The 25,844-nt window shown below is 43.4% G+C and overlaps 1 protein-coding gene across 1 annotated transcript in view; it reads right to left on the bottom strand.

Annotated features, from left to right (window-relative positions):
* vcpip1 (valosin containing protein (p97)/p47 complex interacting protein 1) overlaps positions 1-24,482 on the bottom strand; it is a 50,150-nt gene extending 25,668 nt beyond the window's left edge. The window contains exon 1 of the mRNA XM_041189887.1: positions 21,707-24,482. Within this exon, the coding sequence (XP_041045821.1) occupies positions 21,707-24,314 (2,608 nt within the window). The 5' untranslated portion in view covers positions 24,315-24,482. The remainder of the gene's footprint in view (positions 1-21,706) is intronic.
* Between the last annotated feature and the right edge of the window lie 1,362 nt (positions 24,483-25,844).

Here is a 25,844-nt window from a genome sequence, read left to right as displayed (position 1 = left end):
CTCATGGCACCAGGTCAAACATGAGCAAGCAAACCACCTGCTGATTACCACTGCTGCTCTCCCTCAACTGATGAATCAGTGCTCCTTCATGTTGAACACTAATTGGAAGAAGCACTGAGGGTGGCAAGGGCACAGAATGCACTCTGGATGGAGGAATTCAATGTCCATCACCAAGAGTGGTTCAGTAGCACCACAACTGACCAAGCTGGCTGAATCCTGAAGGAATAACTGCTAGACTGGTTCCCTCACTAGTTGCCGCAGGCCCAACAAAAAATCTACCTGTCACAGATGCATCTGTCTATGAAAATATTGATAGGAATGACCACCGCACAGTCCTTGTGGAGACGTAGTCCTGTCCTCACATTGAGGATATCCTCCATTTTGTTGTGTGGCACAAAATTTTGTGTGACACTACCATCATGCAATTTGGAACAGATCTAGCAACTCAAAACTGGGCATCCATGAGGCACAGTGGACCATCAGCAGCAGCAGAATTGTTTTCCGACCGCAATCTGTCAACTCATGGCCCGGCATCTATCTCACTCTACCATCACCATTGAGCTGGAGATCAACCCTGGTTCAATGAAGAGAGTGGGAGAGCATGCTAGGAGCAGCACCAGACAGACCAATAAATGAGGTGTCAAACTCCTGAAACTAAAACATAGGATAACTTGCATATCAAACAGCAGAAGCAGCATGTGATAGACAGAGCTAAGTGATCCCACCAATGGATCAGATCAAAGCTCTGCAGTTCTGCTACGCCCAGTCATTAATGGTGGTGGACAATTAAACAACTCACTGCAGGATGAGGCTCCACAAGTATTCCCATCCTCAATGATGAGGGAGCCCAGCACATTAGTGCGAAAGATAAGGCTGAAGCATTTGCAAGCAGCTTCAGCAAGAAATGTGGATTGGATGATCCATCTTGGCTTCCGCCTGAGGTCCCCAGCATCGTAGATGCCAGTCTTCAGTCAATTCGATTTACTCCACATGATATCAAGACTTTACTGAAGGCACTGGATACTGCAAAGGCTATGGACCCTGACATAATCCTGGCAGTAGTACTGAATAAGTTGCGCCCCCAGCCAAGTTGTTCCAGTACAGCTACCATGCTGGCATCGACCCAACAATGTGGAAAATTGTCCAGGTAAAGCAGGGTGAATTGAACACGACTAATTACCGTCCCATCAGTCTACTCCTATGCAATGTGATGGAAGGTGTCATTGACAGTGCTATCAAATGGCACTTACACAACAATAACCTGCTCACTGGTGCTCAGTTTGAATTCCACCAGGGCCACTCAGTTCCTGACCTATTATAGCCATTGTCCAAACACAAGAAGTCAAGAGAATTCAAGAGCTAAGATGAGGGTGACTGCCCTTGACATCAAAATAGCATTTGACCAAGTTTGGCATCAGGGAGCCCTAAAAAATTGAAGTCAACAGGAATTAGGCTGGAGTCACACCTAGCACAAAGGAAGATGGCTGTGGCTGTTGGAAACCAGTCACCTCAGTCTGAGGACATCACTTATAGGAGTTCCTCATGGTTGTGTTCTATGCCCACCCATCTTCAGAGGTTTCATCAATGACGTTCCCTCCATCATAAGGTCAGAAATGCAGATGTTTGGTGATGATTGCACAATGTTCAGTGTTGTTTGTCACACCTCAGATAATGAAGCAAGATCCGGAAAAATTCAGGCTTGGTTTGATAAGTGGCAAGTAACATTTGCATCAAACATGTGGCAGGCAATGACCATTTCCAACAGGAGATAATCTACCATCTTCCCTTGACATTCAATAGGGATCCAATTAGTTCAATTACCATTGCTGAATCCTCCACTATCAACATCCTGAGGGTTACCATTGACCAGAAACTGAACTGGACTAACCATATAAATACAAGGGCTACAAGAGCAGCTCAGAGGCTGGGAATTCTGTGGCGAGTAACTCACGTCCTGACTCTCCAAAGCCTGTTCACCTTCTATAAGGCACAAGTCAGGAGTTTGCTAGAACACTCTCCACTTGCTTAGATGATTGCAGCTGTAACAACATTCAAGCAGCTCTATATCATTCAGGACAAAGCAGTCTGCTTGACGGGTGCCCTCAAACATTCACTTCCTACACTACTGGCGCACCATGGCAGCAGCCATTTATAAGATGCGCTGCAGCAACTTGCTAAGGGTCCTTCAAAAGCACCTTCCAATCACATAACCTCTACCACCGAGAAGGTCAAGAGCAGCAGATACATGAGAGCACCACCATCCTCAATTTCCCTCTAAGCCACATACCAACCTAACTTGGAACCATATCACATTTCCTTCACTGTAACTGGGTCAACAATCTGGAATTCCCTTCCTGACAGCTCTGTAGGGATACCGCCAACATACAAACTAGAGTGGTTCAAGAAGGCGGTTCACCACCACCTTCTTAAGGACCATTAGACATAGGTAATAAATGCCAGCCTTGCCAGCGATATTCACATCCCATGAATAAATTATTTTAAAAAGACACGACTTTCAATTGTCTGATTATTATTTTTCTGTGTTATAACTGCACAAAAGCAAGAAAGTCTCCCATTCCAATCTATGGAAGATGTGGTTTTTCCTTTTCGGTGCCCTTCTGTGCAGACGAAGGTCATCAGAGGCTCAAGTGGGTGTAGTTCACAAAGCTTCAATAGCAATTCCATCTCCACTGGGTGATGGGGCCTGTAAAGACCTATGTGGAAGTGGCTGCCTCTGCTACACCTGCACCTGCCTCACCATTTACACATCATGAAAAAATGTGAGGTGAAAAGCTACACTCATCCCAACATGATGATTGAAGCATGTGTCAAAACCTTGCTTAGAGTTGACAGCCCTTCAGCCATCGTAACTGCCTCGAAAATGTACAGGAAGGCCATGTTCTTTCTGAAGGCTGGACAAGTGGTGCACCTGACCCTCAAGAGGATGCTCAAGTTGGTGGAACCTTCCTACTGGTAGACCCTCTTGAGGACACGGCCAAGTGATAAGTCATCTCTAATGTCCCACCCTTCATCTTAGAGCCATAGAAAAGTTACAGCACAGAAAGAGACCATTCAGCCTATCATGTCTGTGCCAACTGATAAAGAAAAAATAAATTACTAGCCACCCATTCCAATCCCACCTGCCAGTACCTGGTCCATAGCCTTGCAGGTTACAACACTTCAGGTGCAGATCCAGGTACCTTTTAAACGAGTTGAGGGTTTCTGCCTCCACCACCATACCAGGTAACGAAATCCAGACACCCACCTCATGTCCCCTCTAATCCTTCTACCAATCACCTTAAATCTGAGCCCCTGGTAATTGACCTCTCTGCTAGGGGAAATAGGTCTTTCCTGTCTGCTCTATCTAGGCCCCTCATAATCTTGTACACCTCAACTAAGTCACCCTCAACCTCCTGTGTTCTAAGAAAAACGACCCTAGCCTATCTAATCTTTCCTCGTAGCTGCAATTTTCAATCCTTGTTAACATTCTTGTAGATCTCCTCTGTACTCTCTCCAGAGCAATTATGTCCTTCTTGTAATGTAGCGACCAGAACTGTACACAAAATTCCAACTGTGACCTATCATTTTATACGGTTCCATCATTGCACTCCTGCTTTGGTATTCTATACCTTGCCCAATAAAGGAAAGCATTCCATATGCTTTCTTTACCACTTTGTCCACCTGCCCTGTTACCTTAGGGTCCTGTGGGCATACACACCAAGGTCCCTTTCTTCCTTTACCCCTCTCAATATTCTCTGACTTTGTTTGCCCTCCCCAAATGCATTACTTTACTTTTCTCTGGATTGAATTCCATTTGCCACTTTTCCGCCCACTCAACCAAACCATTGAAATCATTCTGGAGTTGACAGTTATCCTCTTCACTATCAACTACACGGTCGAGTTTTGTGTCATCAGCAAATTTCCCAATCATGTCTCCCATATTTAAGTCCAAATCATTAATATATGAAACAAACTGCAAGGGACCCAACACTGAGCCCTGTGGAACACCACTGGAAACCGCTTTCCATTCACAAAAACATCCATCGACCATTACCCTTTGTTTCCTGCTGCTGAGCCAATTTTGGATCCATCTTGTCACATTCCCCTGTATCCCATGGGCTTTTATTTTTCTGACCAGTACACACACACACATATATATATGTACTTCCTCAAAAGACTCGATTAAATCAGTAAGACAAGACCTTCCCTAACAAAACCATGCTGACCATCTTTGATTAATTTGTTCCTTTCTAAGTGATAGTTTATCCTGTCTCTCAGAATTGATTCTAATAATTTTCCCACCACCCAAGTCAGACAGACCAGCCTCTAGTTTTTTGGCCTATCCCTCGCAATCTTTTTAAATAATGGTACAATGTCCGCAGTCCTCCAATCCTCTGGTACCTCACCTGTATCTGCTGAAGATTAGCAAACAATCCTCAGAGCATCCGCTATTTTCTCCCTGGCTTCCTTCAACAGCCTGGGATATAATCCATCCGGCTCTGGTGATTTATCCACCTTCAAGAATGACAGTCCCTCAAGTACCTCCTCTCTTATTATAATTGTTATATCTAATATTTCACAATCCTCCTCTGCATTATCCCTCTCCTTTGTGAAGACAGAGACCATGTACTCATTAGGAACGCTGCCCACACCTTCTGTATTCATGCATAAGTTACCATACACATCTCTGATAGGCCCTACCCTTTCCTTAGTTATCCTCTTGCTCGTAATGTACTGATAAAACATCTTTAGGTTCTCCTTCATTTAACCTGCAATATTTCTTCATATTGTCTCCTTGCTTTCCTAATTTCCTTTGTTACTTCACCCCTGTACTTTCTATAGTCCTCTAGGCTTTCTACAGTATTAAGTTTTTTGTGAGTGTCAAGCTTTCTTTTTCTGCTTTATCTTACCCGACATGCTTCTGGATAACCAGGGGACTCTAGATTTGGCAGTATCACCCTTTTTCTTTGAGATGACGGGTCTACACTGTGCCCGTAGAATCTCGCTTTTCAATGCCTTCCACTGATTTGTCACTGATTTTCCTTCAAGTAGCTATATCCAGTTCACTTTTGCCAGATCACTTCTCAGCTTTGTAAAATTTATCTTCTCTCAATTTAGAACTTGTACTCCGGTTCTGTTTTTGTAATTTTCCTTTTGATGCTAAATCTAACTATTATGTTGCTATCTCCAAAATGGGCACCCACGGCTATGTCATCCACTTGCCCAGCTTCATTTCCTAAGATTAAATCTAGAATTATGCCCCCTCTCATTGGGCAAGTTATGTGCTGACTAAAAAAGTTCTCTTGAAGCAGTTCAAGAATTTTGTGCCCTCTGCTTTCACACTGTTCGTATTCCAGTTGATATTAGGATAGTTAAGCCTCAACTATTAGCGTCGTATTGCGTTTGCAATCAGAAATTTGCCTACATATTTGCCCTTCTATCTCCCTCTCACTATTTGGGGGTCTATAGTAAACTCCTAGCAGTGTGGTAGCTTCCTTTTTATTTCTGAACTCAACCCATATGGCCTTATTTGATGGTTCATATAGTATATCATCCCTCCTCACAGCTGTAATTGATTCCTTATCCAATAATGCTACACCCCCACCTTTTTTATCCCTCTCTCTATCTTGCCTGAAAACCCTATATTCAGGGATGTTAAGCTGCCACCTATTCCCCTCTTTAAGCCAAGTTTCCGTTATAGTAATGGTATCATGTTGACATATGTCTATCTGTGCCTTCAGCTCATCGGCTTTATTTGCTATATTCCTTGCATTTACAAAGATATCTTTTAACACTGCCAAATTCCTGTGCTGTACACTTTTTAACTTTTGCTTCTTCAGTCTTTCAGAGTCACTCGCTAATTTTCTGTCGCTCGTTCCCTGCTCCGAATTTGCCTTTTCTGAATCTGCCCTCAGGTTCTCATCCCCGTGATAATCTAGTTTAAACCCTCCTCAACAGCACTAGCAAACCTCCCCATGAGGATATTTGTTCCGGTTCTGTTCCTGGAATCAAAGCGTGGTGGGATAAACAGGAGCTGAACAATGGGCTACCTTCAAAGAGGAAATGGTTTGGGCACAGTCAAGGTATGTTTCCTCAAAAGGGAAGGGGAGGACAAACAAATCTAGAGCACTCTGGATGACAAAGGAGATAGAAATTAAGTTAAAGAGGAAAAAGTGCACTTATGACAGGTGTCAGGTAGCAAATACAATTGAAAACCAAGTTGAATACAGAGGTTCAGAAGGGATGCGAAAAAGCAAATTCAAGAAGCAAAGAGGAATTATGAAAAAAGACTGGCATCTAACATAAAAGGAAATCCCAAAGTATCCTATAAGCACATCAATAGTAAAAGGGTGGTAAAAGGAGGAGTAGGTTGACTAGGGACCAAAACGGGGATTTACACATAGAGGCAAGAGGCATGGCTTGTTGCTCACAATAAGAGGTCATGGTGGAAGAATTAATCCAGGCTGGTCTTTTGGTGAAAGCTGGTTTATTTTCAAGACAACTCCTCAGTGCTACTAACTTCCTGGTGTGTAGGTACAGAGAGACCTGGGTGTTTATGTACATAAGTCATTAAAGGTGGCAGGATAAGTAGAGAGAGCTGTTTCTAAAGCATACAGTATTCTAGGCTTCATTAATAAGGGCATAGAGTGCAAGAGCAGGGAGGTTATGATGAACTTATATAAGACACTGGTTAGACCTCAGCTGGAGTATTGTGTACAGTTCCGGGCGCCACACTAAGAAGTATGTGAATGCATTGGAGAGAGTGCAGAATGGGTTTACGAGAATGGTTCCCGGGATGAGACACTTCAGTTATGAGGAAAGACTGGAGAAGTTGGGACTGTTTTCCTTGGTGAAGAGAAGGCTAAGAGGAGACTTGATAGAGATGTTCAAAATCATGAGGGATCTGCTCCTGCTGTTACTGTTCCTCTTGTAAAAAGATCGAGAACCAGAGGGCACAGATTTAAAAGTGTTTTGCAAAAGAAGAAAATGTGAGGTAAGCAAAACTTCTTCACACAGCGAGTAGTTAGGGTTTGGAATGCACTGCCCGGAGGTGTGGTGGAGGCAGGTTCAATTGAGGCATTCAAGAGGGCATTGGGTGATTATTTAAATGAAGACAATGTGCAGGGTTACGGGGAAAAGGCAGGAGATTGGCACTAAGTTAAAATGCTCAGAGAGCCAGTGCAGATACTTTGGGCCGAATGACCTCCTTCTACACCATAAAAATTCTGTGATTCAAGTGTAGACTGTCCAGCTTGTACATATCCCACCTTCCCCTGAACTGGTCCCAATGCCTCAGAAATCTGATGCCGTCCCTCCTATACCAGCTTTCCAGCCACGTGTTCAATCGCTCAATTCTCCTATTTCTATGCTCACTAGCATGTGCGACTGGGAGTAACCCTGCAATTACTGCTTTAGAGGTTCTGCTTTTCAACCTCCTTCATAGCTCTTTAAAATCTGCTTTCAGGACCTCATCTCTTTCCTACCTTTTGCCACTTGTACCAATGTAGACTATGACCTCTGTTCACCCTCCCCCAGTAGAATGTCCTGCAGCTGCTCCATGACATCCTTGTCCCTGGCACCAGGGAGGCAACATATCATCTTGGAGACCACAGAAACACTTTTCTGTTCCCCTAATTAACAAATCCCCTATCACTACTGCTCTCCTTTTCTTCTTCCTCCCCTCCTGTAGAGCTGAGCTGCCTGCAGTGCCACGAACTTGGCTATGACTGCACTCCTCCTAGGAACCAACACCCTCACCGGTATCCAAAATGGAAAACTAATTAGCAAGCAGAAGCCACAGGAGACTCTTGCACTACCTGCCTGGTTTTCTTGGACTGCCTGGTGGTCATCCATTCTCTTTTTACTCCAAACTCCTAAGCTAGAGTGTTACTACCTCTCTGCTCAGGTTTCTGCAGCTGGTGACACTTCCTGCACACATGTTTGTTTAGGTCAACAGTAGTATCCACGACTTCCCACTGCCAGTTTTGGTTGAGCTCATCCTCCAACTGGGTGGGTGAGGTCAAGAATAGCACCAATCCTGCTTGGCTTCAGCCAAGTCTTTGTTGGGATGTTGAGGGAGGAGGACACAGAGTCTGCATTCTCCATATAGCGTCACGGGGCTGGATGCCAGACGGTGTGTAGTGCTACATCTGTAAAGTGATGGGCACGTTTTGAAAAACTGCCCTGCCTCCCGGATCACCAAAGCAATCTAGGCAACTGAGGCTGATGCACCGTTCCTCTCCCCATTTCCATTCCTTGTCCAAATGTTCAGGCATGTAGTCCAATTTCAAGGCAGCCACTTATGGGGTGGGAAGAAACGATTGCATGGAAAGAAGGTACAGTGTGAAATCTGACACCTTGAAGCCAGCCCCCAGATAGCACCAACCAGTCCGCAAGTATCCTGTGCCTATAAGTGATCCCAGGTTTGACTCTGTGCCCATGATCAAGTGAGGGAGGGTGCGGAGTCAGAGGCCTCGACAAACAAAGCTCTCTCTTTATCCCATCCGCTCCTTGGAAGCAGGGGAGACTCGGACAAGCGACATTCCTCTGCTGAAGAGGAGTCTGTGTCCCTTGCGGATCCTGCCACACCCCCCATAACCACCATGCAATGTCAGCGACTGCATCCATGCCTCAGAAAGGTGAGGCAGATTCCTTTTTCAGCCTGTACCTCCCACGGATGGAAAAGTAACCCTGCATGCAGGAGGGGCAGAGGATCCACTTAATATAATCCAGTCACTCGTGGTCAGGCTGAACATCCTGGAGGTTCAGGCAGGTGAGGTCAGGTGTTGAGCTTGTGTGGTCACATGCTGAAATCCTTCAGGACCTGCTCAATCTGGTCAAGAATTTGAATAAAAAGGCCCCACACATTTCTCTGACTTTGGTGTCGAAGGTACTGGTACTGGGGATGGAGCTTTTCCCAATGTTGCCTTACAGCCTGGTATCTGAGGCAACGCAGAGCCCTGAACCACTGCCACCTTTTTGACTAGAACCCCAGGAGCAGCCCAGCAACGATCCCTCTGCCACTGACCCTGGGAGGGATGTTCTCAGAGATAGGGCTGCTGACCTGTGCGATTGGCAGGTTGGTCGCTAATGATAATGACCCAAAGGAGAACAATGGTTCAGTCATGGGTACGAGGGATGCTTTGGAGTCAATTGCCAGCGAGGTGGTGGACACCCTCATGCCTCCTATTGAGTCTCCCTTCATTCCCCTTGTGGAACTCTGGGAATTCCTAACTATTGGATGGGTTGCGGTGACAAGGTCCAGTTGGCCTCAGCAGATGCTCGGAGATGGCACTGCTTGTTAGGTCTGTCTGCTTTGTTATAAAAACCACAGGCACAAGCAAGGATGTGAGCCTATTTGAGCTCCACCAGCCAAAGGAATGGAGAATCAGGAGTGGCTCTGCTTCTCTCCACTACAGCTGCAGCTTTTAAGTGGTGATTGAACTACTCTCTTGTCATGATGACAACTATAGCCAGCCTCAACGGTAAAGGCAGCATGGAGGTACAGCATGGATTTCTCAATTTCTTGTGCCTGAAGGAAGGAAAGTAGGCAGTATGCTAACTGCAGGAACTCTCCCCCCAGCAATAGTGGCGGCTATCTACCAGGAGCCGTTGCTTAGGAATTCGCACCTCCATCAGGAATAGTTCATATGGCTAGCAGAAGAGAGGTTCACATGTCTGCCAAGGTGACCAGAGTCAGGAAAGTAGTTGATGGGCAGAGGAGTGGGCTAGATATTGCTGGAGGAACTGGATGACGGATCACAGTCAAAACCATTAAGAAACTTTAAAAAAATGCCGCTCAGCCCCGACTACATTCAAGGTCTTGAATGGCTCAGGCATGTAAAGCACTCCGGTGCTCCCTTGGCTGCCTTGCCCTTTCAACCTGAGCCATCTCTCAGATATCTCCTCCACTTCATTCATTCCACTCTGTCTGGATGGGTTTCTGACTACTCTTCCACACCCTCCATTTCTTCACCCTTTGGTCTGTCATCCAGACTCACCATGGCATTCCACCCTGCTAAATGGAGGTGGTGGGTGTCCCTGGTCGGAGACTCTCTATATGGTAGTCCTTCCGTTGTCCACCAAGGATTTGGCATGGAGGGTGTTGCAATGGCGGTCCCACACAATAGATTGTCAATTCATGGACTCCCAGGCAGCCTATAATTTCTGCAGTCTGGAGGAGCCTGTGTTTCATATTTATGTAAGAAGTATAAGATTGCAATCCCTCTTTCATTATCTGAGGGAACTGCTGTGCAATTTCTGGCTGCATTTCAGTTCCATGCCCCTGACCTTTTGCCATCTGGTGCAGAGGGAAGTGGGCAGATAGGGGGACCACCTTGTGGGACTGCTCCTAGGCCAGGCCAATGTGGCCATCAGCAAGTCCAGGCAGTGGGCCGTGAGGCTGGGGGGTGGGGGTGGGTGGGCAGTCACCTGGCCTTTCTGCCTGTGTCTCTTACATAGCCACATCCACACCCAGGTGTCCCTGGAGAGGAAGCACATCGTGTCCACCAGTATGCTTGCGGCTTTCCGCAACTCACGGGCACCAGGGCCTGGTGTGCATCGTCACCCAGTGGCTGTTTCCTTTTAAAATCTTAGTTTTTGTTAGAGTATATCAGTGCTGTCCCTTTCAAAAGCATACTTAGTTTCTCTTTATTGGCAACCTTCTGGTTGGACCAAAAGAGTTTTAAATCAACACAAACTGAAACTGTGGTAGTTGGGTTAGGAGATGTATGCATGTAAGATGAACTCTGTAAATTAATATAAAAGTGCATAAAGATTGGTTCCAGCTCGATCCTTCACAAATTGGCTTTCTGGAATAGAACAATATGAATGAGCAGCTACAGCTCTCTCGAATAAAGAATTTCAAAGGGTCACAGCCCTTTCAGTGAAGAAATTTCTTATCTGTTCTAAATACTCTCATACTGAAACCCTAGTTCTAGACTTCCTTGGCAGGGGATAAGCCTCCCAGCATCTAACCTGTCAAGCTCTAAGAATTTTACATGCTTGAATTGGATTATCTCTCATCCCTCTAAATTCCGGAGAATGAAGGCTAAATCTACACAATTTCTCCCCACAGAACAATATTCTCATCCTAGGAATCAGTAGTGAACTACTATTAGTGAACATTAGCTGCATTCCCTCTAAGACATGTATATCCTTTCTTAGGTATGGAGATACAAACTGTACTTAGTCCAGGTGTGCTCTCACCAAGATCCTATATAATTGTAGTAAGACTTCTTTATTCTTGTACTCCAATCCTTTTCCAGTGATTTCCTAATTGTTTGCCGTACCTGTGTGCTAACCTTCTATGATATGTGTACAAGGACACCAGGTCTTTCAGAACATAATACCTCCTAGTCTCTTACCATTTACTAAATTTTCTGTTTTTCCTAGCAAACTGGGTAACTTCAAACTCACCCTATTGTATTCCACCTGTCATGTCATTGTCCATTCACCCAACCTGTCTATGTATCTCTGCACCCTCTTTGCATCCTCTTTACCACTTACTTTCCCAGAGCAAACATGGTACATTCAGTCCTGAGTACTGATTCTTGTGGTGCCCCACTATTACAGACTGCCAACCCGAAAAAGTCCTGTTTATTCTGACTCTTTTTTTCTGTCCATTAACAAATCCTCAATCCATGCCTTTTATGTTATGCCCAATTCTGTAGGTCCTAATTTTGAGTAATAACCTTGTGTGGCACCTTATGAAATGTTTTTTGAAAATCAAAATACACTATATTCACCAGTTCCCCCTCATCCATTTTACTTGTTACATCCATTAAAAAATAACAGATTTATCAAACACAAGTTCCCTTTCATAGCAGCACAAGAACAGGGATAGGTCATTCAGCCCATCGAGCCTGCTCTGCCATTCAATATGACTATGGCTGATCACCACTTCAATGCCCTTTTCCTCACACTATCCCCATATCCCTTTATGTCATTGGTATTTAGAAATGTCAACTTCAGATTTACCCATACTCAATGACTGAGCTTCCACAGCCCCTTGGGGTTGAAAATTCAAGATTCACAATCCTCTGAGTAAAAGAAATTCTCCTTATCTCAGTCCTAAGGGAGGGTTTCCAATATCTGGATCATTGGGATCTCTTCCGGAGCAGGTGGGACCTGTACAAGAAGGACGGGTTGCATCTAAACTGGAGGGGCACCAATATCCTGGCTGCGAGGTTTGCTGGTGTCACTCGAGAGGGTTTAAACTAGTATGGCAGGGGGGTGGGAACCAGAGCAATAGGTCAGCAGGTGAAATAAATGACTGAGAACTAGTGAATATGGCCAGTAGGACTAAGAGGAAGAGCAGGCAGGGAGAAATTACTGAACACAGTGGGACTGGGGGTCTGAAATGCACTTGTTTCAATGCAAGAAGTATAACAGGCAAGGCAGATGAGCTCAGAGCTTGGATTAGTACTTGGGACTATGATGTTATTGCTATTACAGACACTTGTTTGAAGAATGGACAGGATTAGCAGATAAACGTTCCAGGATTTAGATGTTTCAGGCAGGATAGAGAGGGATGTAGAAGAGGTGGGGGAGTTGCACTGCTGGTTAAGGAGAATTTCACAGCTGTACGGCAGGAGGACACCTCTGAGGGCTCATGCAGCAAGGCAATATGGGTAGAGCTCCGGAATAGGAAGGGTGCAGTCACAATGTTGGGGGTTTACTATAGGCCTCCCAATTGCTGGCGGGAGATTGAGAAACAGTTCTGCAGGCAGATTTTGGAAAGATGTAAAAACAATAGGGTTGTTGTGGTGGGTGATTTTAACTTTCCCTATATTGACTGGGAATCACTTAGTGCTACGGGTTTGGATGGTGCAGAATTTGTAAGGTGCATCCAGGAGGACTTCCTGAGACAATATGTAGATAGTACAACTAGGGAAGGGGCAATACTGGACCTGATATTAGGGAATGAACCCGGTCAGGTGGTCGAAGTTTCAGTAGGGGAGCATTTCGGGAAAAGTGACCATAATTCAGTAAGTTTCAAGGTACTGGTGGATAAGGATAACAGGAGTCCTCGGGTTAAGGTGCTTAATTGGGGGAAGGCTAATTATAACAATATTAGGCAAGAACTGAGGAAACTAGACTGGAGGCGGATGTTCGAGGGCAAATCAACAACTGACATGTAAGGGACTTTCAAACGTCAGCTGATAAGAATTCAAGACCGGCATATTCCTGCTAGGATGAAGGATAAGTATGGCAAGTTTCAAGAACCTTGGATAATGAAGGATATTATGAGATTAGTCAAAAAGAAAACGGAAGCATTCATAAGGGCTAGAAGGCTGGGAACAGATGAAACCCATGGAGAATATAAAGTAGGAAGAAACTTAAACAAGGAGTCAGGAGGGGTAAAAGGGGTCATGAAAAGTCATTGGCAACCAGGATTAAGGAAAATCCCAAGGCCTTTTATACATATGTAAAAAGCAAGAGGATAGCCAGGGAAAGGGTAGGCTCACTCAGGGACAGAGGTGGGAATGTGTGTGTGGAGCCAGAAGAAATGGGAGTATTCACCAAAAAGAAGGACTTAGCGGTCGATTTGTCTAGGGAAGAGTGTGTAGATAGCCTGGATCATGTTGAGATCAAAAAAGAGGAGGTGTCAGGCGTCTTGAAGAATACTAAGGTGGATAAGTCCCCAGGGCCAGATGGGATCTACCCCAGAGTACTGAGGGAGGCAAGGGAGGAGATTGCTGGGGCCTTGACAGAAATCTTTGTATCCTCACTGGCTACGGGTGAGGTCCCAGAGGACTGGAGAATGGCCAATGTTGTTCAATTGTTTAAGAAGGGTAGCAGGGATAATCCAGGAAATTACAGGCCGGTGAGCCTTACGCCAGTGGTAGGGAAAATATTGGAGAAGATTCTTCGTGTCAGGATTTACTACCATTTGGAAGCAAATGGGCATATTAGTGAGAGGCAGCATGGTTTTGTGAAGGGGAGGTCGTATCTCACTAACTTGATCGAGTTTTTCGAGGAAATGACAAAGATGATCGACGATGGAAGGGCAGTGGATGTTATCTACAAGGATTTCAATAAGGCCTTTGACAAGGTCCCTCATGGCAGACTGATACAGAAGGTAAAATCACACGCGATCAGAGGTGAGCTGGCAAGATGGATACAGAATTGGCTTGGTCATAGAAGACAGAGGGTAGCAGTGGAAGGGTGCTTTTCTGAATGGAGAGCTGTGACTAGTGGTGTTTCGCAGGATCAGTGCTGGGACCTTTGCTGTTTGTAGTATACATAAATGATTTGGAGGAAAATGTAACTGGGCTAATTAGTAATTTTACAGACTACACTAAGGTTGGAGGAGTTGCAGATAGTGAAGAGGATTGTCAAAGGATACAACGGGATATAGATTGATTGGAGACTTGGGCAGAGAAATGGCAGATGGAGCTTAATCCGGACAAATGCAAGGTAATGTATTTTGGAAGGTCTAATGCAGGTAGGAATTATACAGTAAATGGCAGAACCCTTAAGTGCATCGATGGGCAGAGGGATCTGGGTGTACAGGTCCACAGGTCACTGAAAGTGGCAACGCAGGTGGATAAGGTAGTCAGGAAGGCATATGGCATGCTTGCCTTCTTCGGCAGGGGTATTGAGTATAAAAGCTGGGAAGTCATGCTGCAGCTGTATAGAACCTTGGTTAGGCCACACTTGGAATATTGCATGCAATTCTGGTCGACACATTACCAGAAGGATATGGAGGCGTTGGAGAGGATGTAGAGGAGGTTTACCAGGATGCTGCCTGGTCTGGAGGTTATTAGCTATGAGGAGAGACTGGAGAAACTCGGATTGTTCTCACTAGAGCGACGAAGATTGAGGGGCGACTTGATAGAAGTTTACAAAATTATGATTAGCACAGACAGAGTAGATAGTCAGAAGCTATTTCCCAGGATGGAAGAGTCAATTACTAGGGGACATAGATTTAAGGTGAGAGGAGAAAACTTTAGAAGAGATGTGCAGGGCAAGTTTTTTTACGCAGATGGTAGTGAGTGTATGGAATTCGCTGCCAAAGGAGGTGGTGGAAGCAAGTACAATTTAGTGGTGTTTAAGAGGCAGCTTGACAAATATATGAATAGGATGGGAATAGAGGGATACAGACTCCGGAAGTGCAAAATGTTTTAGTTTGACAGGCAATATGATCGGCGCAGGCTTGGAGGGCCAAAGGGCCTGTTCCTATGCTGTACTTTTCTTTGTTCTTTGTTCTAAGTGACTTCCCCCTTATTTTGAAATTGTGTGCCCTGGTTCTAGACTCCCCAGCCATGGGAAACATCTTACCTGCATCTACCCTGTCTATCTCTTTAAGTATTTTGTAGGTTTCAATGAGATCGCCTCTCATTCTTTGAAACTCTCGAGAATACAGGCCAAGTTTCCCTAATCTCTCTTTATAGGACAGTCCCACATCCCAGGAACAAGTTTGATGAACCTTCATTGCACTCCCTCTAGGCAATACTATCCTTCATAAGTTAAGGGGACCAAAAGTGCACACAGTACTCCAGGTGCAGTCTAACCAAAGTTCTATACAATTGAAGCAAGACTTCACTACTCCTGTCCTCAAATCCTCTTGCAATAAAGGCTAACATACCATTAGCCTACCTAATTGCTTGCTGCACCTGCATGTTAGATTTATTGACGAGGACACCCAGGTCCCTTTGTACATCTATACTTTCTAATCTCTTACCATTTAAGAAATACCCTGCACATCTGTTCCTTCTCCCAAAGTGGATAACTTTACATTTTTCCACATTATATTCCATCTGCCCTATTCTTGCCCACTCACTAAGCCTGTCCAAATCCCCTTGAAGCCGCTTTGCATCTTCCTACAAAACACATTCCTACCTAGCTTTGTGTCATCCATGAACTTGGAAATGTTACATTTGGTCCCCACATCCAAATCAATGATATATATTGTGAACAGCTGGCGCCCAAGTACTGATTCTTGCGGTACCCCACTAGTCACAGCCTGCCAATGTGAGAATGACCCTTTTAGTCCTACTCTCTGTTTTCTGCCTGTTAACCAATCCTTAATCCATGCCAGTATATTACCTCCTGTTCCATATGCTTCAGTTTTGCTAACCAACCTCCTGTGGGAGACTTTATCAAGAGTTCTGAAAAGCCAAGCACACTAGGTCCACCGACTCCCCTTTATCCATTCTGTTAGTAACATCCTCAAAAAACTCCAAGTTTGTCAAACATGACTTCCTATTCATAAATCCATGTTGATTATGCCCAATCAGATCATTATTATCCAAGCGTCCATTTATCACATCCTTCAGAATAGATTCTAGCATTTTTCATACTACTGTCAGGCGAACAGGTCTGTAGTTCCCTGTTACCTCTTTCCCTCCCTTCTTAAATAGTGGGGTGACATTTGCTTCCTTCCAATCTGCAGGAACCATTCCAGAACTTATAAAATTTTGGAACATGATCACCAGTTTATCCACTATATCCATAGCTACCCCTTTTGACACTCAGGAACATAGAGTATCAGGTCCTGGGGACTTATCAAGGTTCAGTCACTTTAATTTCTCCAATACAGCATTCTTACTCATATTAATTTCCTTCAATTCTCCATTCGCCTTAATCCCTTTGATCTCTAATTCTGGGAGATTTCTTGCATCTTCCTCAGTGAAGACAGGCACAAAGCAATCATTTAGCTTCTCTGCCATTTCTCCATTCCCCATTGTAAATTCTCCTGGCTCTGCCTGTAATGGACCCACATTTAGCCAAATGTTTCCTTGTTACATACCTATAGAAGCTTTTACAATCCATTTTTATGTTTTTTGCTAGTTTACATTCATATTCTATGCTCTCTCTATCAGTTTCATGGTCTTCCTTTGCATATGCTAAAATCCTCACGGCCCTAAGGTTTACTATTACTTCTGGCAACTTTATAGGACTTTTCTTTTAATCTTATACAAGACCAACTTCTTTTGTTAGTCACGGTTGACTGACTTTTCTTTTGGGGTTTTTGTGCTTTGAAGGAATGTACAGTTGCTGTAAACTATTTAACTCTTTGAAGACTATCCATTGCCCGTTTACCTTCATATCTTTTAACATGTTTTCCCAATCCACCTCATCCAACTTGCCCCTCATACCTTCATTATTTCCTTTGTTCAAATTTAACACCCTGGCTTCAGATTGAACTAACTCACTTTCAAACATAATGTAAAATTCTATCATATTATAGTCGATCATCCCTAAAGGTTTTTTTTAAACTACAGTATTATTAATTATCCCTTTCGCATTACATAATACGAGATCTAAAATTGCCTGTTCTCTAGCTGATTGCTCAACATACTGCTCTAGAAAGCCATCCCTAACATAGTCCAGAAACTCATCCTCCACAGCATTAGTGCTCATTAAGTTTACCCAGTTTATATGCAGATAGAAGTCACCCATAAATACTGTATTATCCATGCTACATGCTTCTCTAACTCCCGATTAATACCATGCCCCACATTACCACTACTGTTTGGTGGCCTATATACAACTCCTACCAATGTTTGCTATCCCTTGCTGTTTCGTAGCTCCACCCAAACAGATTCCACATTTTGTTCCTTTGATCCAAGATCCTCCCTTACTAATGTATTGCTCCCACCCCTTATCATCAGCACAACATCACCTCTTTTTCCCTTTTGTCTGTCCTTCCTAAATGTCGAATATACTTGAATTATTAGTTTATTCTCACATTCTTTTTTCTCATCAATTTCTTGGTGCTCCTTTGCTGAATTCTAAAATTCTCTCAATTGTCAGCTTTATTACTCTTTTTGGTAACATTAAGAGCCTCTTCCTTAAATCAAATACTATCTTTAACTCTTGTTAGCCACAGCTGGACCACTTTCTCTGTGCCTTAAAGAAATGTATATTGGCTGCATATTATGTATTAAATCTTTAAAAGGTTGTTGACTGTAATATTTTTAACGTAGTTTCTCAATCTACCTTAGTCAACTCGCCTCTCATAACTATATAGTGTGCTTTGTGTAGATCAAAGACCATAATTTCAGATTCAAATGAAATAATTTTCAAACTCAATATAAAATTCTATCATATCATGGTCACTCATCCCTAAAAACCCCTTTACTACAAGTTTATTAATTAACCCTATGTCATTGCAGAATATTAGATCCAAAATAGCCTGTTCTCTAGTTAGCTCCTTGACAAACTGTTCTGGAAAACTATCTTACATACATTCCATGAATTCGTCCTCCACACTATTACTGGTTACCCAGTCTATATGAAGATTAAAGTTAAACATTTATTCTATTTTTCCTGTGACAGGCACCTCTAATTCCCTGATTTATTCTTTGCTGTACACTACAACTATTGTTGGAGACCTATAAATGATTCCCACCAATGTTTTCTGCCCCTTGCTGTTTCTTAGCTGTACTTAAGTTGATTCTTATTGATTTTCTGAGTTAAGAACCCTTCTCTCTACAGTCTTTATCCCATCCTTTATTATAAGAGCTATCCTCCTTTTCCAAATTGGCTGTCTCTTCTTAAAGTTAATCATTCTGGAATATTTAGTTCTCAATCATGGCCATTTGCAACCATGTCTCTGTAACTGCTATTAATTCAAACCTATTCATTTCTATTTGTACTATTAATTCATCTAATCTGTTGCAAAAGTTACACACATTCAAATATTCAAATGCCTTTAGCTTCAACTTTTTTTGAATTTTCCCTGGAATGATTGTGATCACTAATGCCCTATTATCTTTGGGACTCTCATTATCCCATCCTGATCTACTCTGAAATAAAAACAGAAAATGCTGGAAAAACTCAGCAGGTCTGACAGCATCTGTGGGGACAGAAATAGATTTAAGGTTTCAAGTCCGTATGACTTCTTCAGAGTTAAAGAGAAGTAGAAATGTGATGGATTTTATACTGTGGGATGGAAGGGGGGAGCAGGTAGAGCAAAACGTAAGGTCAGGGATAGATGGGAGCTAAGGAGAAATTGACAAAGGGGTGTCATGGATGTAAGACAAAGGGAGTGTTAATGGTAGTGTTAAAAACTAAAGAAGATGCTGAGAATGGCGTAAAGGTAAGATAGCAGAATGTGTTCATAGCAGAACAAGGATCAGTACTCTGTGAAAGCACAACATAGAACAAAGTGTCAGATGGCCCTGTGGTGGGGGTGGAGTTCAGGAAAAAGGACAAATAAAGGTTTTAAAATAAATAAATAAAAAGAAAAAATAGGATTAAAAAAGGGGTGAAGATGGAGGAGAGAGTTCATACTCTGAAGCTGTTGAACTCAATGTTAAATCTGGAAGGCTGTAAGATGCCTAATTGGAAGATGAGATGTTGTTCCTCTAGGTTGCAGTGGGCTCCACTGGAACATTGCAGCAGGCCAAGGGTGAACACGTGGGCATGAGAGCAAGATGGTGTGTTGAAATGGGAAGCAACAGGAAGGTCTGGATCATGCTTGCGAACTGAGCGAAGGTGTTTTGCAAAGCGGTCACCCGGTCTGCGTTTAGTCTCCCCAGTGTAGAGGGGACTGCTTTGGGAGCAGCAAATGCTGTAGACCAAATTGAAGGAAGTGCAAGTGAAGCGCTGCTTTACCTGAATGGAGTGCTTGGGGCCTTGGATGGTGAGAAGAGAGGAAATAAAGGGGCAGGTGTTGCACCTTTTGCAATTGCACAGGGAGGTGCCATGGGAAGGGGGCGAGGAGCTGGGGGTGATGGAGGAGTGGACCAGCATGTCACGGAGGGAATGATCCTTACAGAATACTGACAGAGGGATGAGGGAGGATGTGTTTGGTGGTGGCATCATGCTGGAGTTGACAGAAATGGCAGAGGATGATTCTTTGAATGCGGAGGGTGGTGGGGTGAAAAGTGAGGACAACAGGGACTCTATCATGGTTCTGGGACAAGGAGAAGAGGTGAGGACAAAGGTACAGGAGATGGGTCGGACACGGTTGAGGGCCCTGTCAACCAGTGTGGGGAGGAACCCTTGGTTAAGGTAAAAGGAAGACATGACCCACTCTGCTTATTTTTATTCAAAGGGCTTCTCCTCTCTCGAGCCTTGACATTTCCCTTGCTGCTTTTTCCCTTTTCTGAATCCTCACACTGACTCTCCACCCACCCCCCCACTTCATTTGTTTAAAGCTCTGTCCACTGCCCTAGTTATTTGATTCACCAGGACACTGGTCCCAGTCCAGTTAATGTGGAGCCCAATCCCAATGGGACAGCTCCCTTTCTCTCAGTACTGATGCCAATGGCTGACGATACTACATTTCTGCCTCCCACACCAAGCCATCAGCCAAACATTTAACTTCCAATCTGTTTATCCCAATATCAACTAACACATGGCTCGAGTAACAATTCAGAGATTCTCACCTTTGACGTTCTGCTTTTCAATTTGGATCCTAACTCCTCAAGCTCGCTCAGCAGATGATCATTCCTAGTTCTATCTATATCATTAGTTCCTACATGGACCATGACAATAGGATCATCCCCATCCCACTCCAAATTCTTCTCCAACATGGTACCAAGCCTAATGCTTGGCTGGCACTAAATTAACCAATGTCAGCTGAGGTGTGTAGAAATACACAACTGGGTTCCCCCTCTACCTTCCTATTCTACCTTCTACCCAAATAGGGGTAATATTTTAGATAGCATTTCTACTCCTGACCACTAGGCAGAAACCTGCTGAAACCGCTCATGTAAAGAAAAGGTGAGATGCAAGAATTGATTGAATTGTGATGGTCAGCATGCTTAAACAGCTCACTAATATTAACACATACTTGGGAAACTGCCGTTTCCTACAGAATAGGATGAAACCACCTTGATGGACAGAGAAATGAATGCAAAAAAAAAAACTGATTTTGGGAGAAGAAAATAGTGGGTAAAAATACAAGGCTAAAAACATTATAATGTGCCAGGCTATTTATTTCAATTTTCACAGAAAATGGACAGAATTGTAGAATCACAAAACCTGAGTAAATATTCCAGAATCTAATGTAATAATACCTGTTCAGTCACTATAAGCCCAGGGCCCTAATAATACGCCTAGATTTATTTACATTGCAATAAAACTGGAGTTTGGACTTTGAATCATGGCCTACACAAAAATTGTACAGGTTCAAGGCTTCAGCTTACAAATGCAGCATATAAAATCTAATGAGTGTTAGAACAGGCTCTTCAAAACTCCACCAACATTATACAGCTCTATAGAATTTATAAAGCCCGTTAATGACAATGTTTGGTGGCAAAAATCACTAAATTTGTTTACTTTAATAGTCGATTATATGTGAATACATTAGAAATCAATTTTCAGCTTCAAAACATCATGGTACCGGTTACATCATTGCTCTCTAGCTGCTTACAACATCAAAACTCAACCTCAAGATATGGCCTCACTCACAAACACACATACACACAATGTTGAAGCCTTGCAGCACACTCTATTTCAACTCTTAAAATTAACGTGTCTTGTATATACACCAGTACCCATTTCAAAATATTGGTATTGTGAAGTAAAGATCCAATAACAAGTCAAACACGAAATGTCAATCTTCTGTTATCTTTCACTTTCAGATGTTGATTAAACAAAGGTATATTTTTAACATTTTACATCAGATTTCCACCTTTAGATGTTCTTTACTTTTTAATAGCTACCAGTTGTGGCATGGTATCACAATAATATCCCTAGATAAATTAACTGAAATGAACAAAAATAAAATAATGTAACTTCTCACCCATTAAGGTTGCTAGAAGACAGAGGGAAGACATTTCAAGATCAATATGGTCTTGCATATCCTTAACAGAAGCTCTGCCAGATGCTTCAGGTTCTTCGGTTTTCCAGGAATGAGCTGCAGATGTTGAAGCAGCAGGAATGGGTTCCTTGCTGTCCTTCAGAATCTCCACAGAAACACGATCACCATGTTGCAGGGGCAAAACCTCGTTCTCCCATCCCACTTTAGGTGGATGCAGTTCCTTTGGAGGAAAGCCATGCCGTATGCATTGCAAATGTGGAGGAAGGTTAAATTCTTTAGCTATGCTTTCTTGAAATTCTGAAAATGTTACAGATGCTTGGAGGGTCAGTGTTGCCTGTCTCCCATCACTAGTGGTTACTCTAATCTTTTTTTCCTTGGTAGGCGATGCAGAATAAGGGGATTTAATGGGAGTGGCTGGAGCAGATGATGATCCATCTTTAACAATTCCAGGAGAAGATGGTTGGCCTGGTACTTTTTGATCCTGGCGTAATTTGTCAGTTTTCCGCTTTTGCACAATAGCTGCATGGTCAGTAATATTCTGCTGGATACCTCGTTCAGTTTTACTCATGTTCAGTTCTTCTTTATGCAGAGTCTTTGATTTCTGACCCATTAAAATAATTTTGGTAGGTAAATGTGGCTCTGATATTGGCTCATCTTGAAAGTCACCAACTCGACGACTATGTGCCCCTTCAACAGTGACTGGAGTATATTCATCAGGATTCTTTTTGGCTGTATGATGTAATATTGTGTTAACAACCTTCTGAATCAAGATTTCACTTCCAAATTCACCTGGAAAATGCTTGGTAACAAGCTTCATTGCAACATCATAAACATTGCTGTTTAGAGCCACTTCACTTTCATATTGAAACCAATAAACAGTTTCTCGAACCACCCTTCCATTCCATTCCAAGGTTATTGGAAATGCTTCAGGTAAGTTATCATATTCCTTTCCTTCCCAGTAATGCTTGTAGCCACAGCCACATTTGCCTCCAGCAGATCTGGCATTAGTTCGATCTCCATCTAAGTACACAACAGAACCGTCCCCTCTGACATGGCGCATGGAAGTACCATGACACCAGTTGCAAGATGTTAAATGACTCAAATTATAGTCTGGCACCAGTACATCTTCTTTAGGGTCATAAGAGCAGACCAGATGGTTAACAGGGAAGCTGTAATTTTTGTCTGGCTTCAGTTGGCCATGGGTGCTTGTAGCTAAGTTATACAGCTTTCCTCCTGGAGCTAGCCACTCTGTAGGCACATGAAGCTCGGAAAGAGCACCACAAATCAAACATTTCTGCAAACGATTTTCAATTACAGCCTTTTTTGCAGCTTCAGTAACATCTTCAGGCTGTATTCCAATCACCCCTGTCCTTCTGTATATATACTGATGAACATCTGCTACCAAAGAAGGGTGGATATCATGCGTCTTCAAGAAAATTTCTTCCATCGCAGCAACCAGCCTCTGCAAGTACTTGTCCTGCAAACTTCGGTCACCTCCTAATGTACAGCTGTCATCTTCAAACTGTATGTACTTCCTAATAAGCTCCTGTGGAACACCCCAGGCTTTAGGCAACAGTTTTAAAGGAAGCCTGGGTAAAGGACCCCTTTTTATTCCAACCAAAGGTATATAATGGTTGCGCCCTGAACTACTCCATGCAATGCAAATAGGTTTATTAAGCTGTCCATCCTTTCCCCAACACTTTTCTTCAGGAACTAATCCTGGGAGAAACGTAGCTGAATAATCACCACAACTTCTCATTCCACTCAGGGAATCCAGTAAAATGATTGGACGATGCAATACATTGGCCAAACCAAATATGTGAATATTACGTAGACCTAAAGGTACTCCTTCGGGAGGTACAAACAAAGGATCACACTCATTAATGATATCCTCCCATTCTGCTGCATCAATGAAGTCATGGAATAATGCCTTGTAGCGATCCAGGTTTAGCTTAAAGTGCTGTTTGAGATTTTCACGCAAAGCATGCCAGAAAAGTTCTCTGCCCACCAAAGCCCTGGAAACAGCATGAACTAAACAATGGCCATCACCATCAACATGTACAGGGATTAAACATTCTTGATTACTATTTGCTTTCTTGATCTCCTCAAGGGTATCATGGAGGTATAACAGACTCCCTGAGCGGTCTTTCCCATAGCCCATAGTCCCAATATGCTCTGGATCAATAAGGAAAGCTCTGTCACCCAACAAGGCACAATCAAACATTTCCCCTTGGTTCATTGCTCTCAAGAGTTTGGCCTTCCCAGTTTGTTTATCCATGCCATACCGGGTCAGGATAGGAGACAGCAGCTTACAGTGATAATTGGACAGTCCCATTACTTTCACCATTTCCGTGCCCTTTTTGGGGGCCGTGACCCCCAGCAAAGCATTCCTTAGCAGGTTGTGCAGCACCACGTCTGGGTCGGTGACTTCCTCTACATTGAGCAGGTTTCTTTGTTCATGGCGCTGGCCGCATTCGGTGCATTCTATACTGACTCCATAGGCTGGGAAAAACAGCCGAGCCTGGCACTTGGGATCCGGACACGTACCCGACAGAATACGTTTGTCTTTCTTCTTAGATCCTTGCAACATTGTTTCATTGATTATTCCTGGTTATAGTAAAATCAGTCTATTATCTTCAGTCGTTAATGTTCACAGTGTCATGGTCAGTTGATAAGGAGAAAGGCTGTTCCTGTCACTAATATTCTTTACTGGGAGATGAAACGCGGAAGTACTCAGTTTCCTTCTCTTTCTCCTTCCACTCACAGTTTCCGTTATTAAACGAAACGAAACAAGTCTCCTTTACTGAAGGCAGGAGACAGCGGCGAGGAGTGAGAGAATGCAGACACGCATGCGCCGAGAGAGCGCTGCATGTCGGGGATCGTAGTTTTTCGTTGAAGGCATTGTCGTTGGTATTGCGGATAGAATGTGGAACTTTTGAACTACAATTCCCGGAATGCATTGAAGCGACCAGAAGACAGTCCATCGAGCGGAGGACTCGAACTGCTGGACAAGCGAAAGGTGTGCTGGGAATAGAGGTGGTTATGTCACGTTTGTTTTTTTTGCTTTTGATGTAGTAATTTTGAAAGTCAATGACAACAGGAACTAACTTTTCTTGACCGTGTGACTTGATTAACCTGATTAAAATGATTTAAAATGAATTTTCTTGCCTAGTTTCAATTCATGATATGATGCCCTTAGCTAAGTATCTATGTACTGTAGCCTTTCAAATGTTTTCCCCCTGGTGCTGTGAAACTTGAACGAGCTGACTGGTGCAGTTGTCAGTTTAGAATGAGCTGTCAGGCCTGCTGCGCGGTTACTAAGGAGAAGCCGATGTCATAGTTACCGTCATTGTCTGGATTTGATGACGTTTAACGTCTCTCGCAACGCGCGCTTGCGCAGGAATCGTCGATGACGTCACCACACATCATTCGCAATTGTAATCTGTGACGTCATCGCAATTTTGGTCTCCCTCTGAGCACTGAAGGCCTGAAGATGTTAGGTTGGAGAATGCCAGTGTGAGAAAGCTCATTTCCACACCTTTTAGGTAGATTTGCTTTCCATATTGGTGCCTGCATTATCATTACTTTAAAGCCTGTAAACGTAGAAGTCTGAATAAATACAGTTGATAACCAAAAAGAGTGGTATAAGTATAAAGTGTAACCAAAAGCTACCGCACTGAAGGATTTGGGAGTCCTCATGCATGAATCCTAAAAAGCTAACATCCAAGTTCAGCAGATAACAGGGAAGGCAAATGGAATGTTGGCCTTTATTTCAAAGGGGGTGCAGTATAAAAATAAGGAAGTCTTGCTAAAACTATACAAGGCACTAATTAGATCACACCTAGAATGCTGTGAATAGTTTTGATCCCCTTATCTAAGGAGAGATATACTGGCATTGGAGGCAGTCCAAGGTTCAGTAGGTTGATGCCGGGTGTGGGTGGATTTTCTTATGAGAAGAGGTTGCTTAGGTTGGGCCTGTACTCATTGGATTTTAGAAGAATGAGAGGTGACCTTATTGAAACATATAAGATTCTTAGGGAGCTTGACAGGGTAGATTCTGAGAGATTGTTTCCCCTTGTGGGAGAGTCTAGGACCAGAGGACATAATCTCAGATTAAGGG

This window comes from Carcharodon carcharias, chromosome 6 (assembly GCF_017639515.1).
Source record: "Carcharodon carcharias isolate sCarCar2 chromosome 6, sCarCar2.pri, whole genome shotgun sequence".
Classification (NCBI taxonomy): Eukaryota; Metazoa; Chordata; class Chondrichthyes; order Lamniformes; family Lamnidae; genus Carcharodon; species Carcharodon carcharias.
Note: the sequence above shows the minus strand (reverse complement) of the source record. Positions and strands in the feature narration are given on the sequence as shown.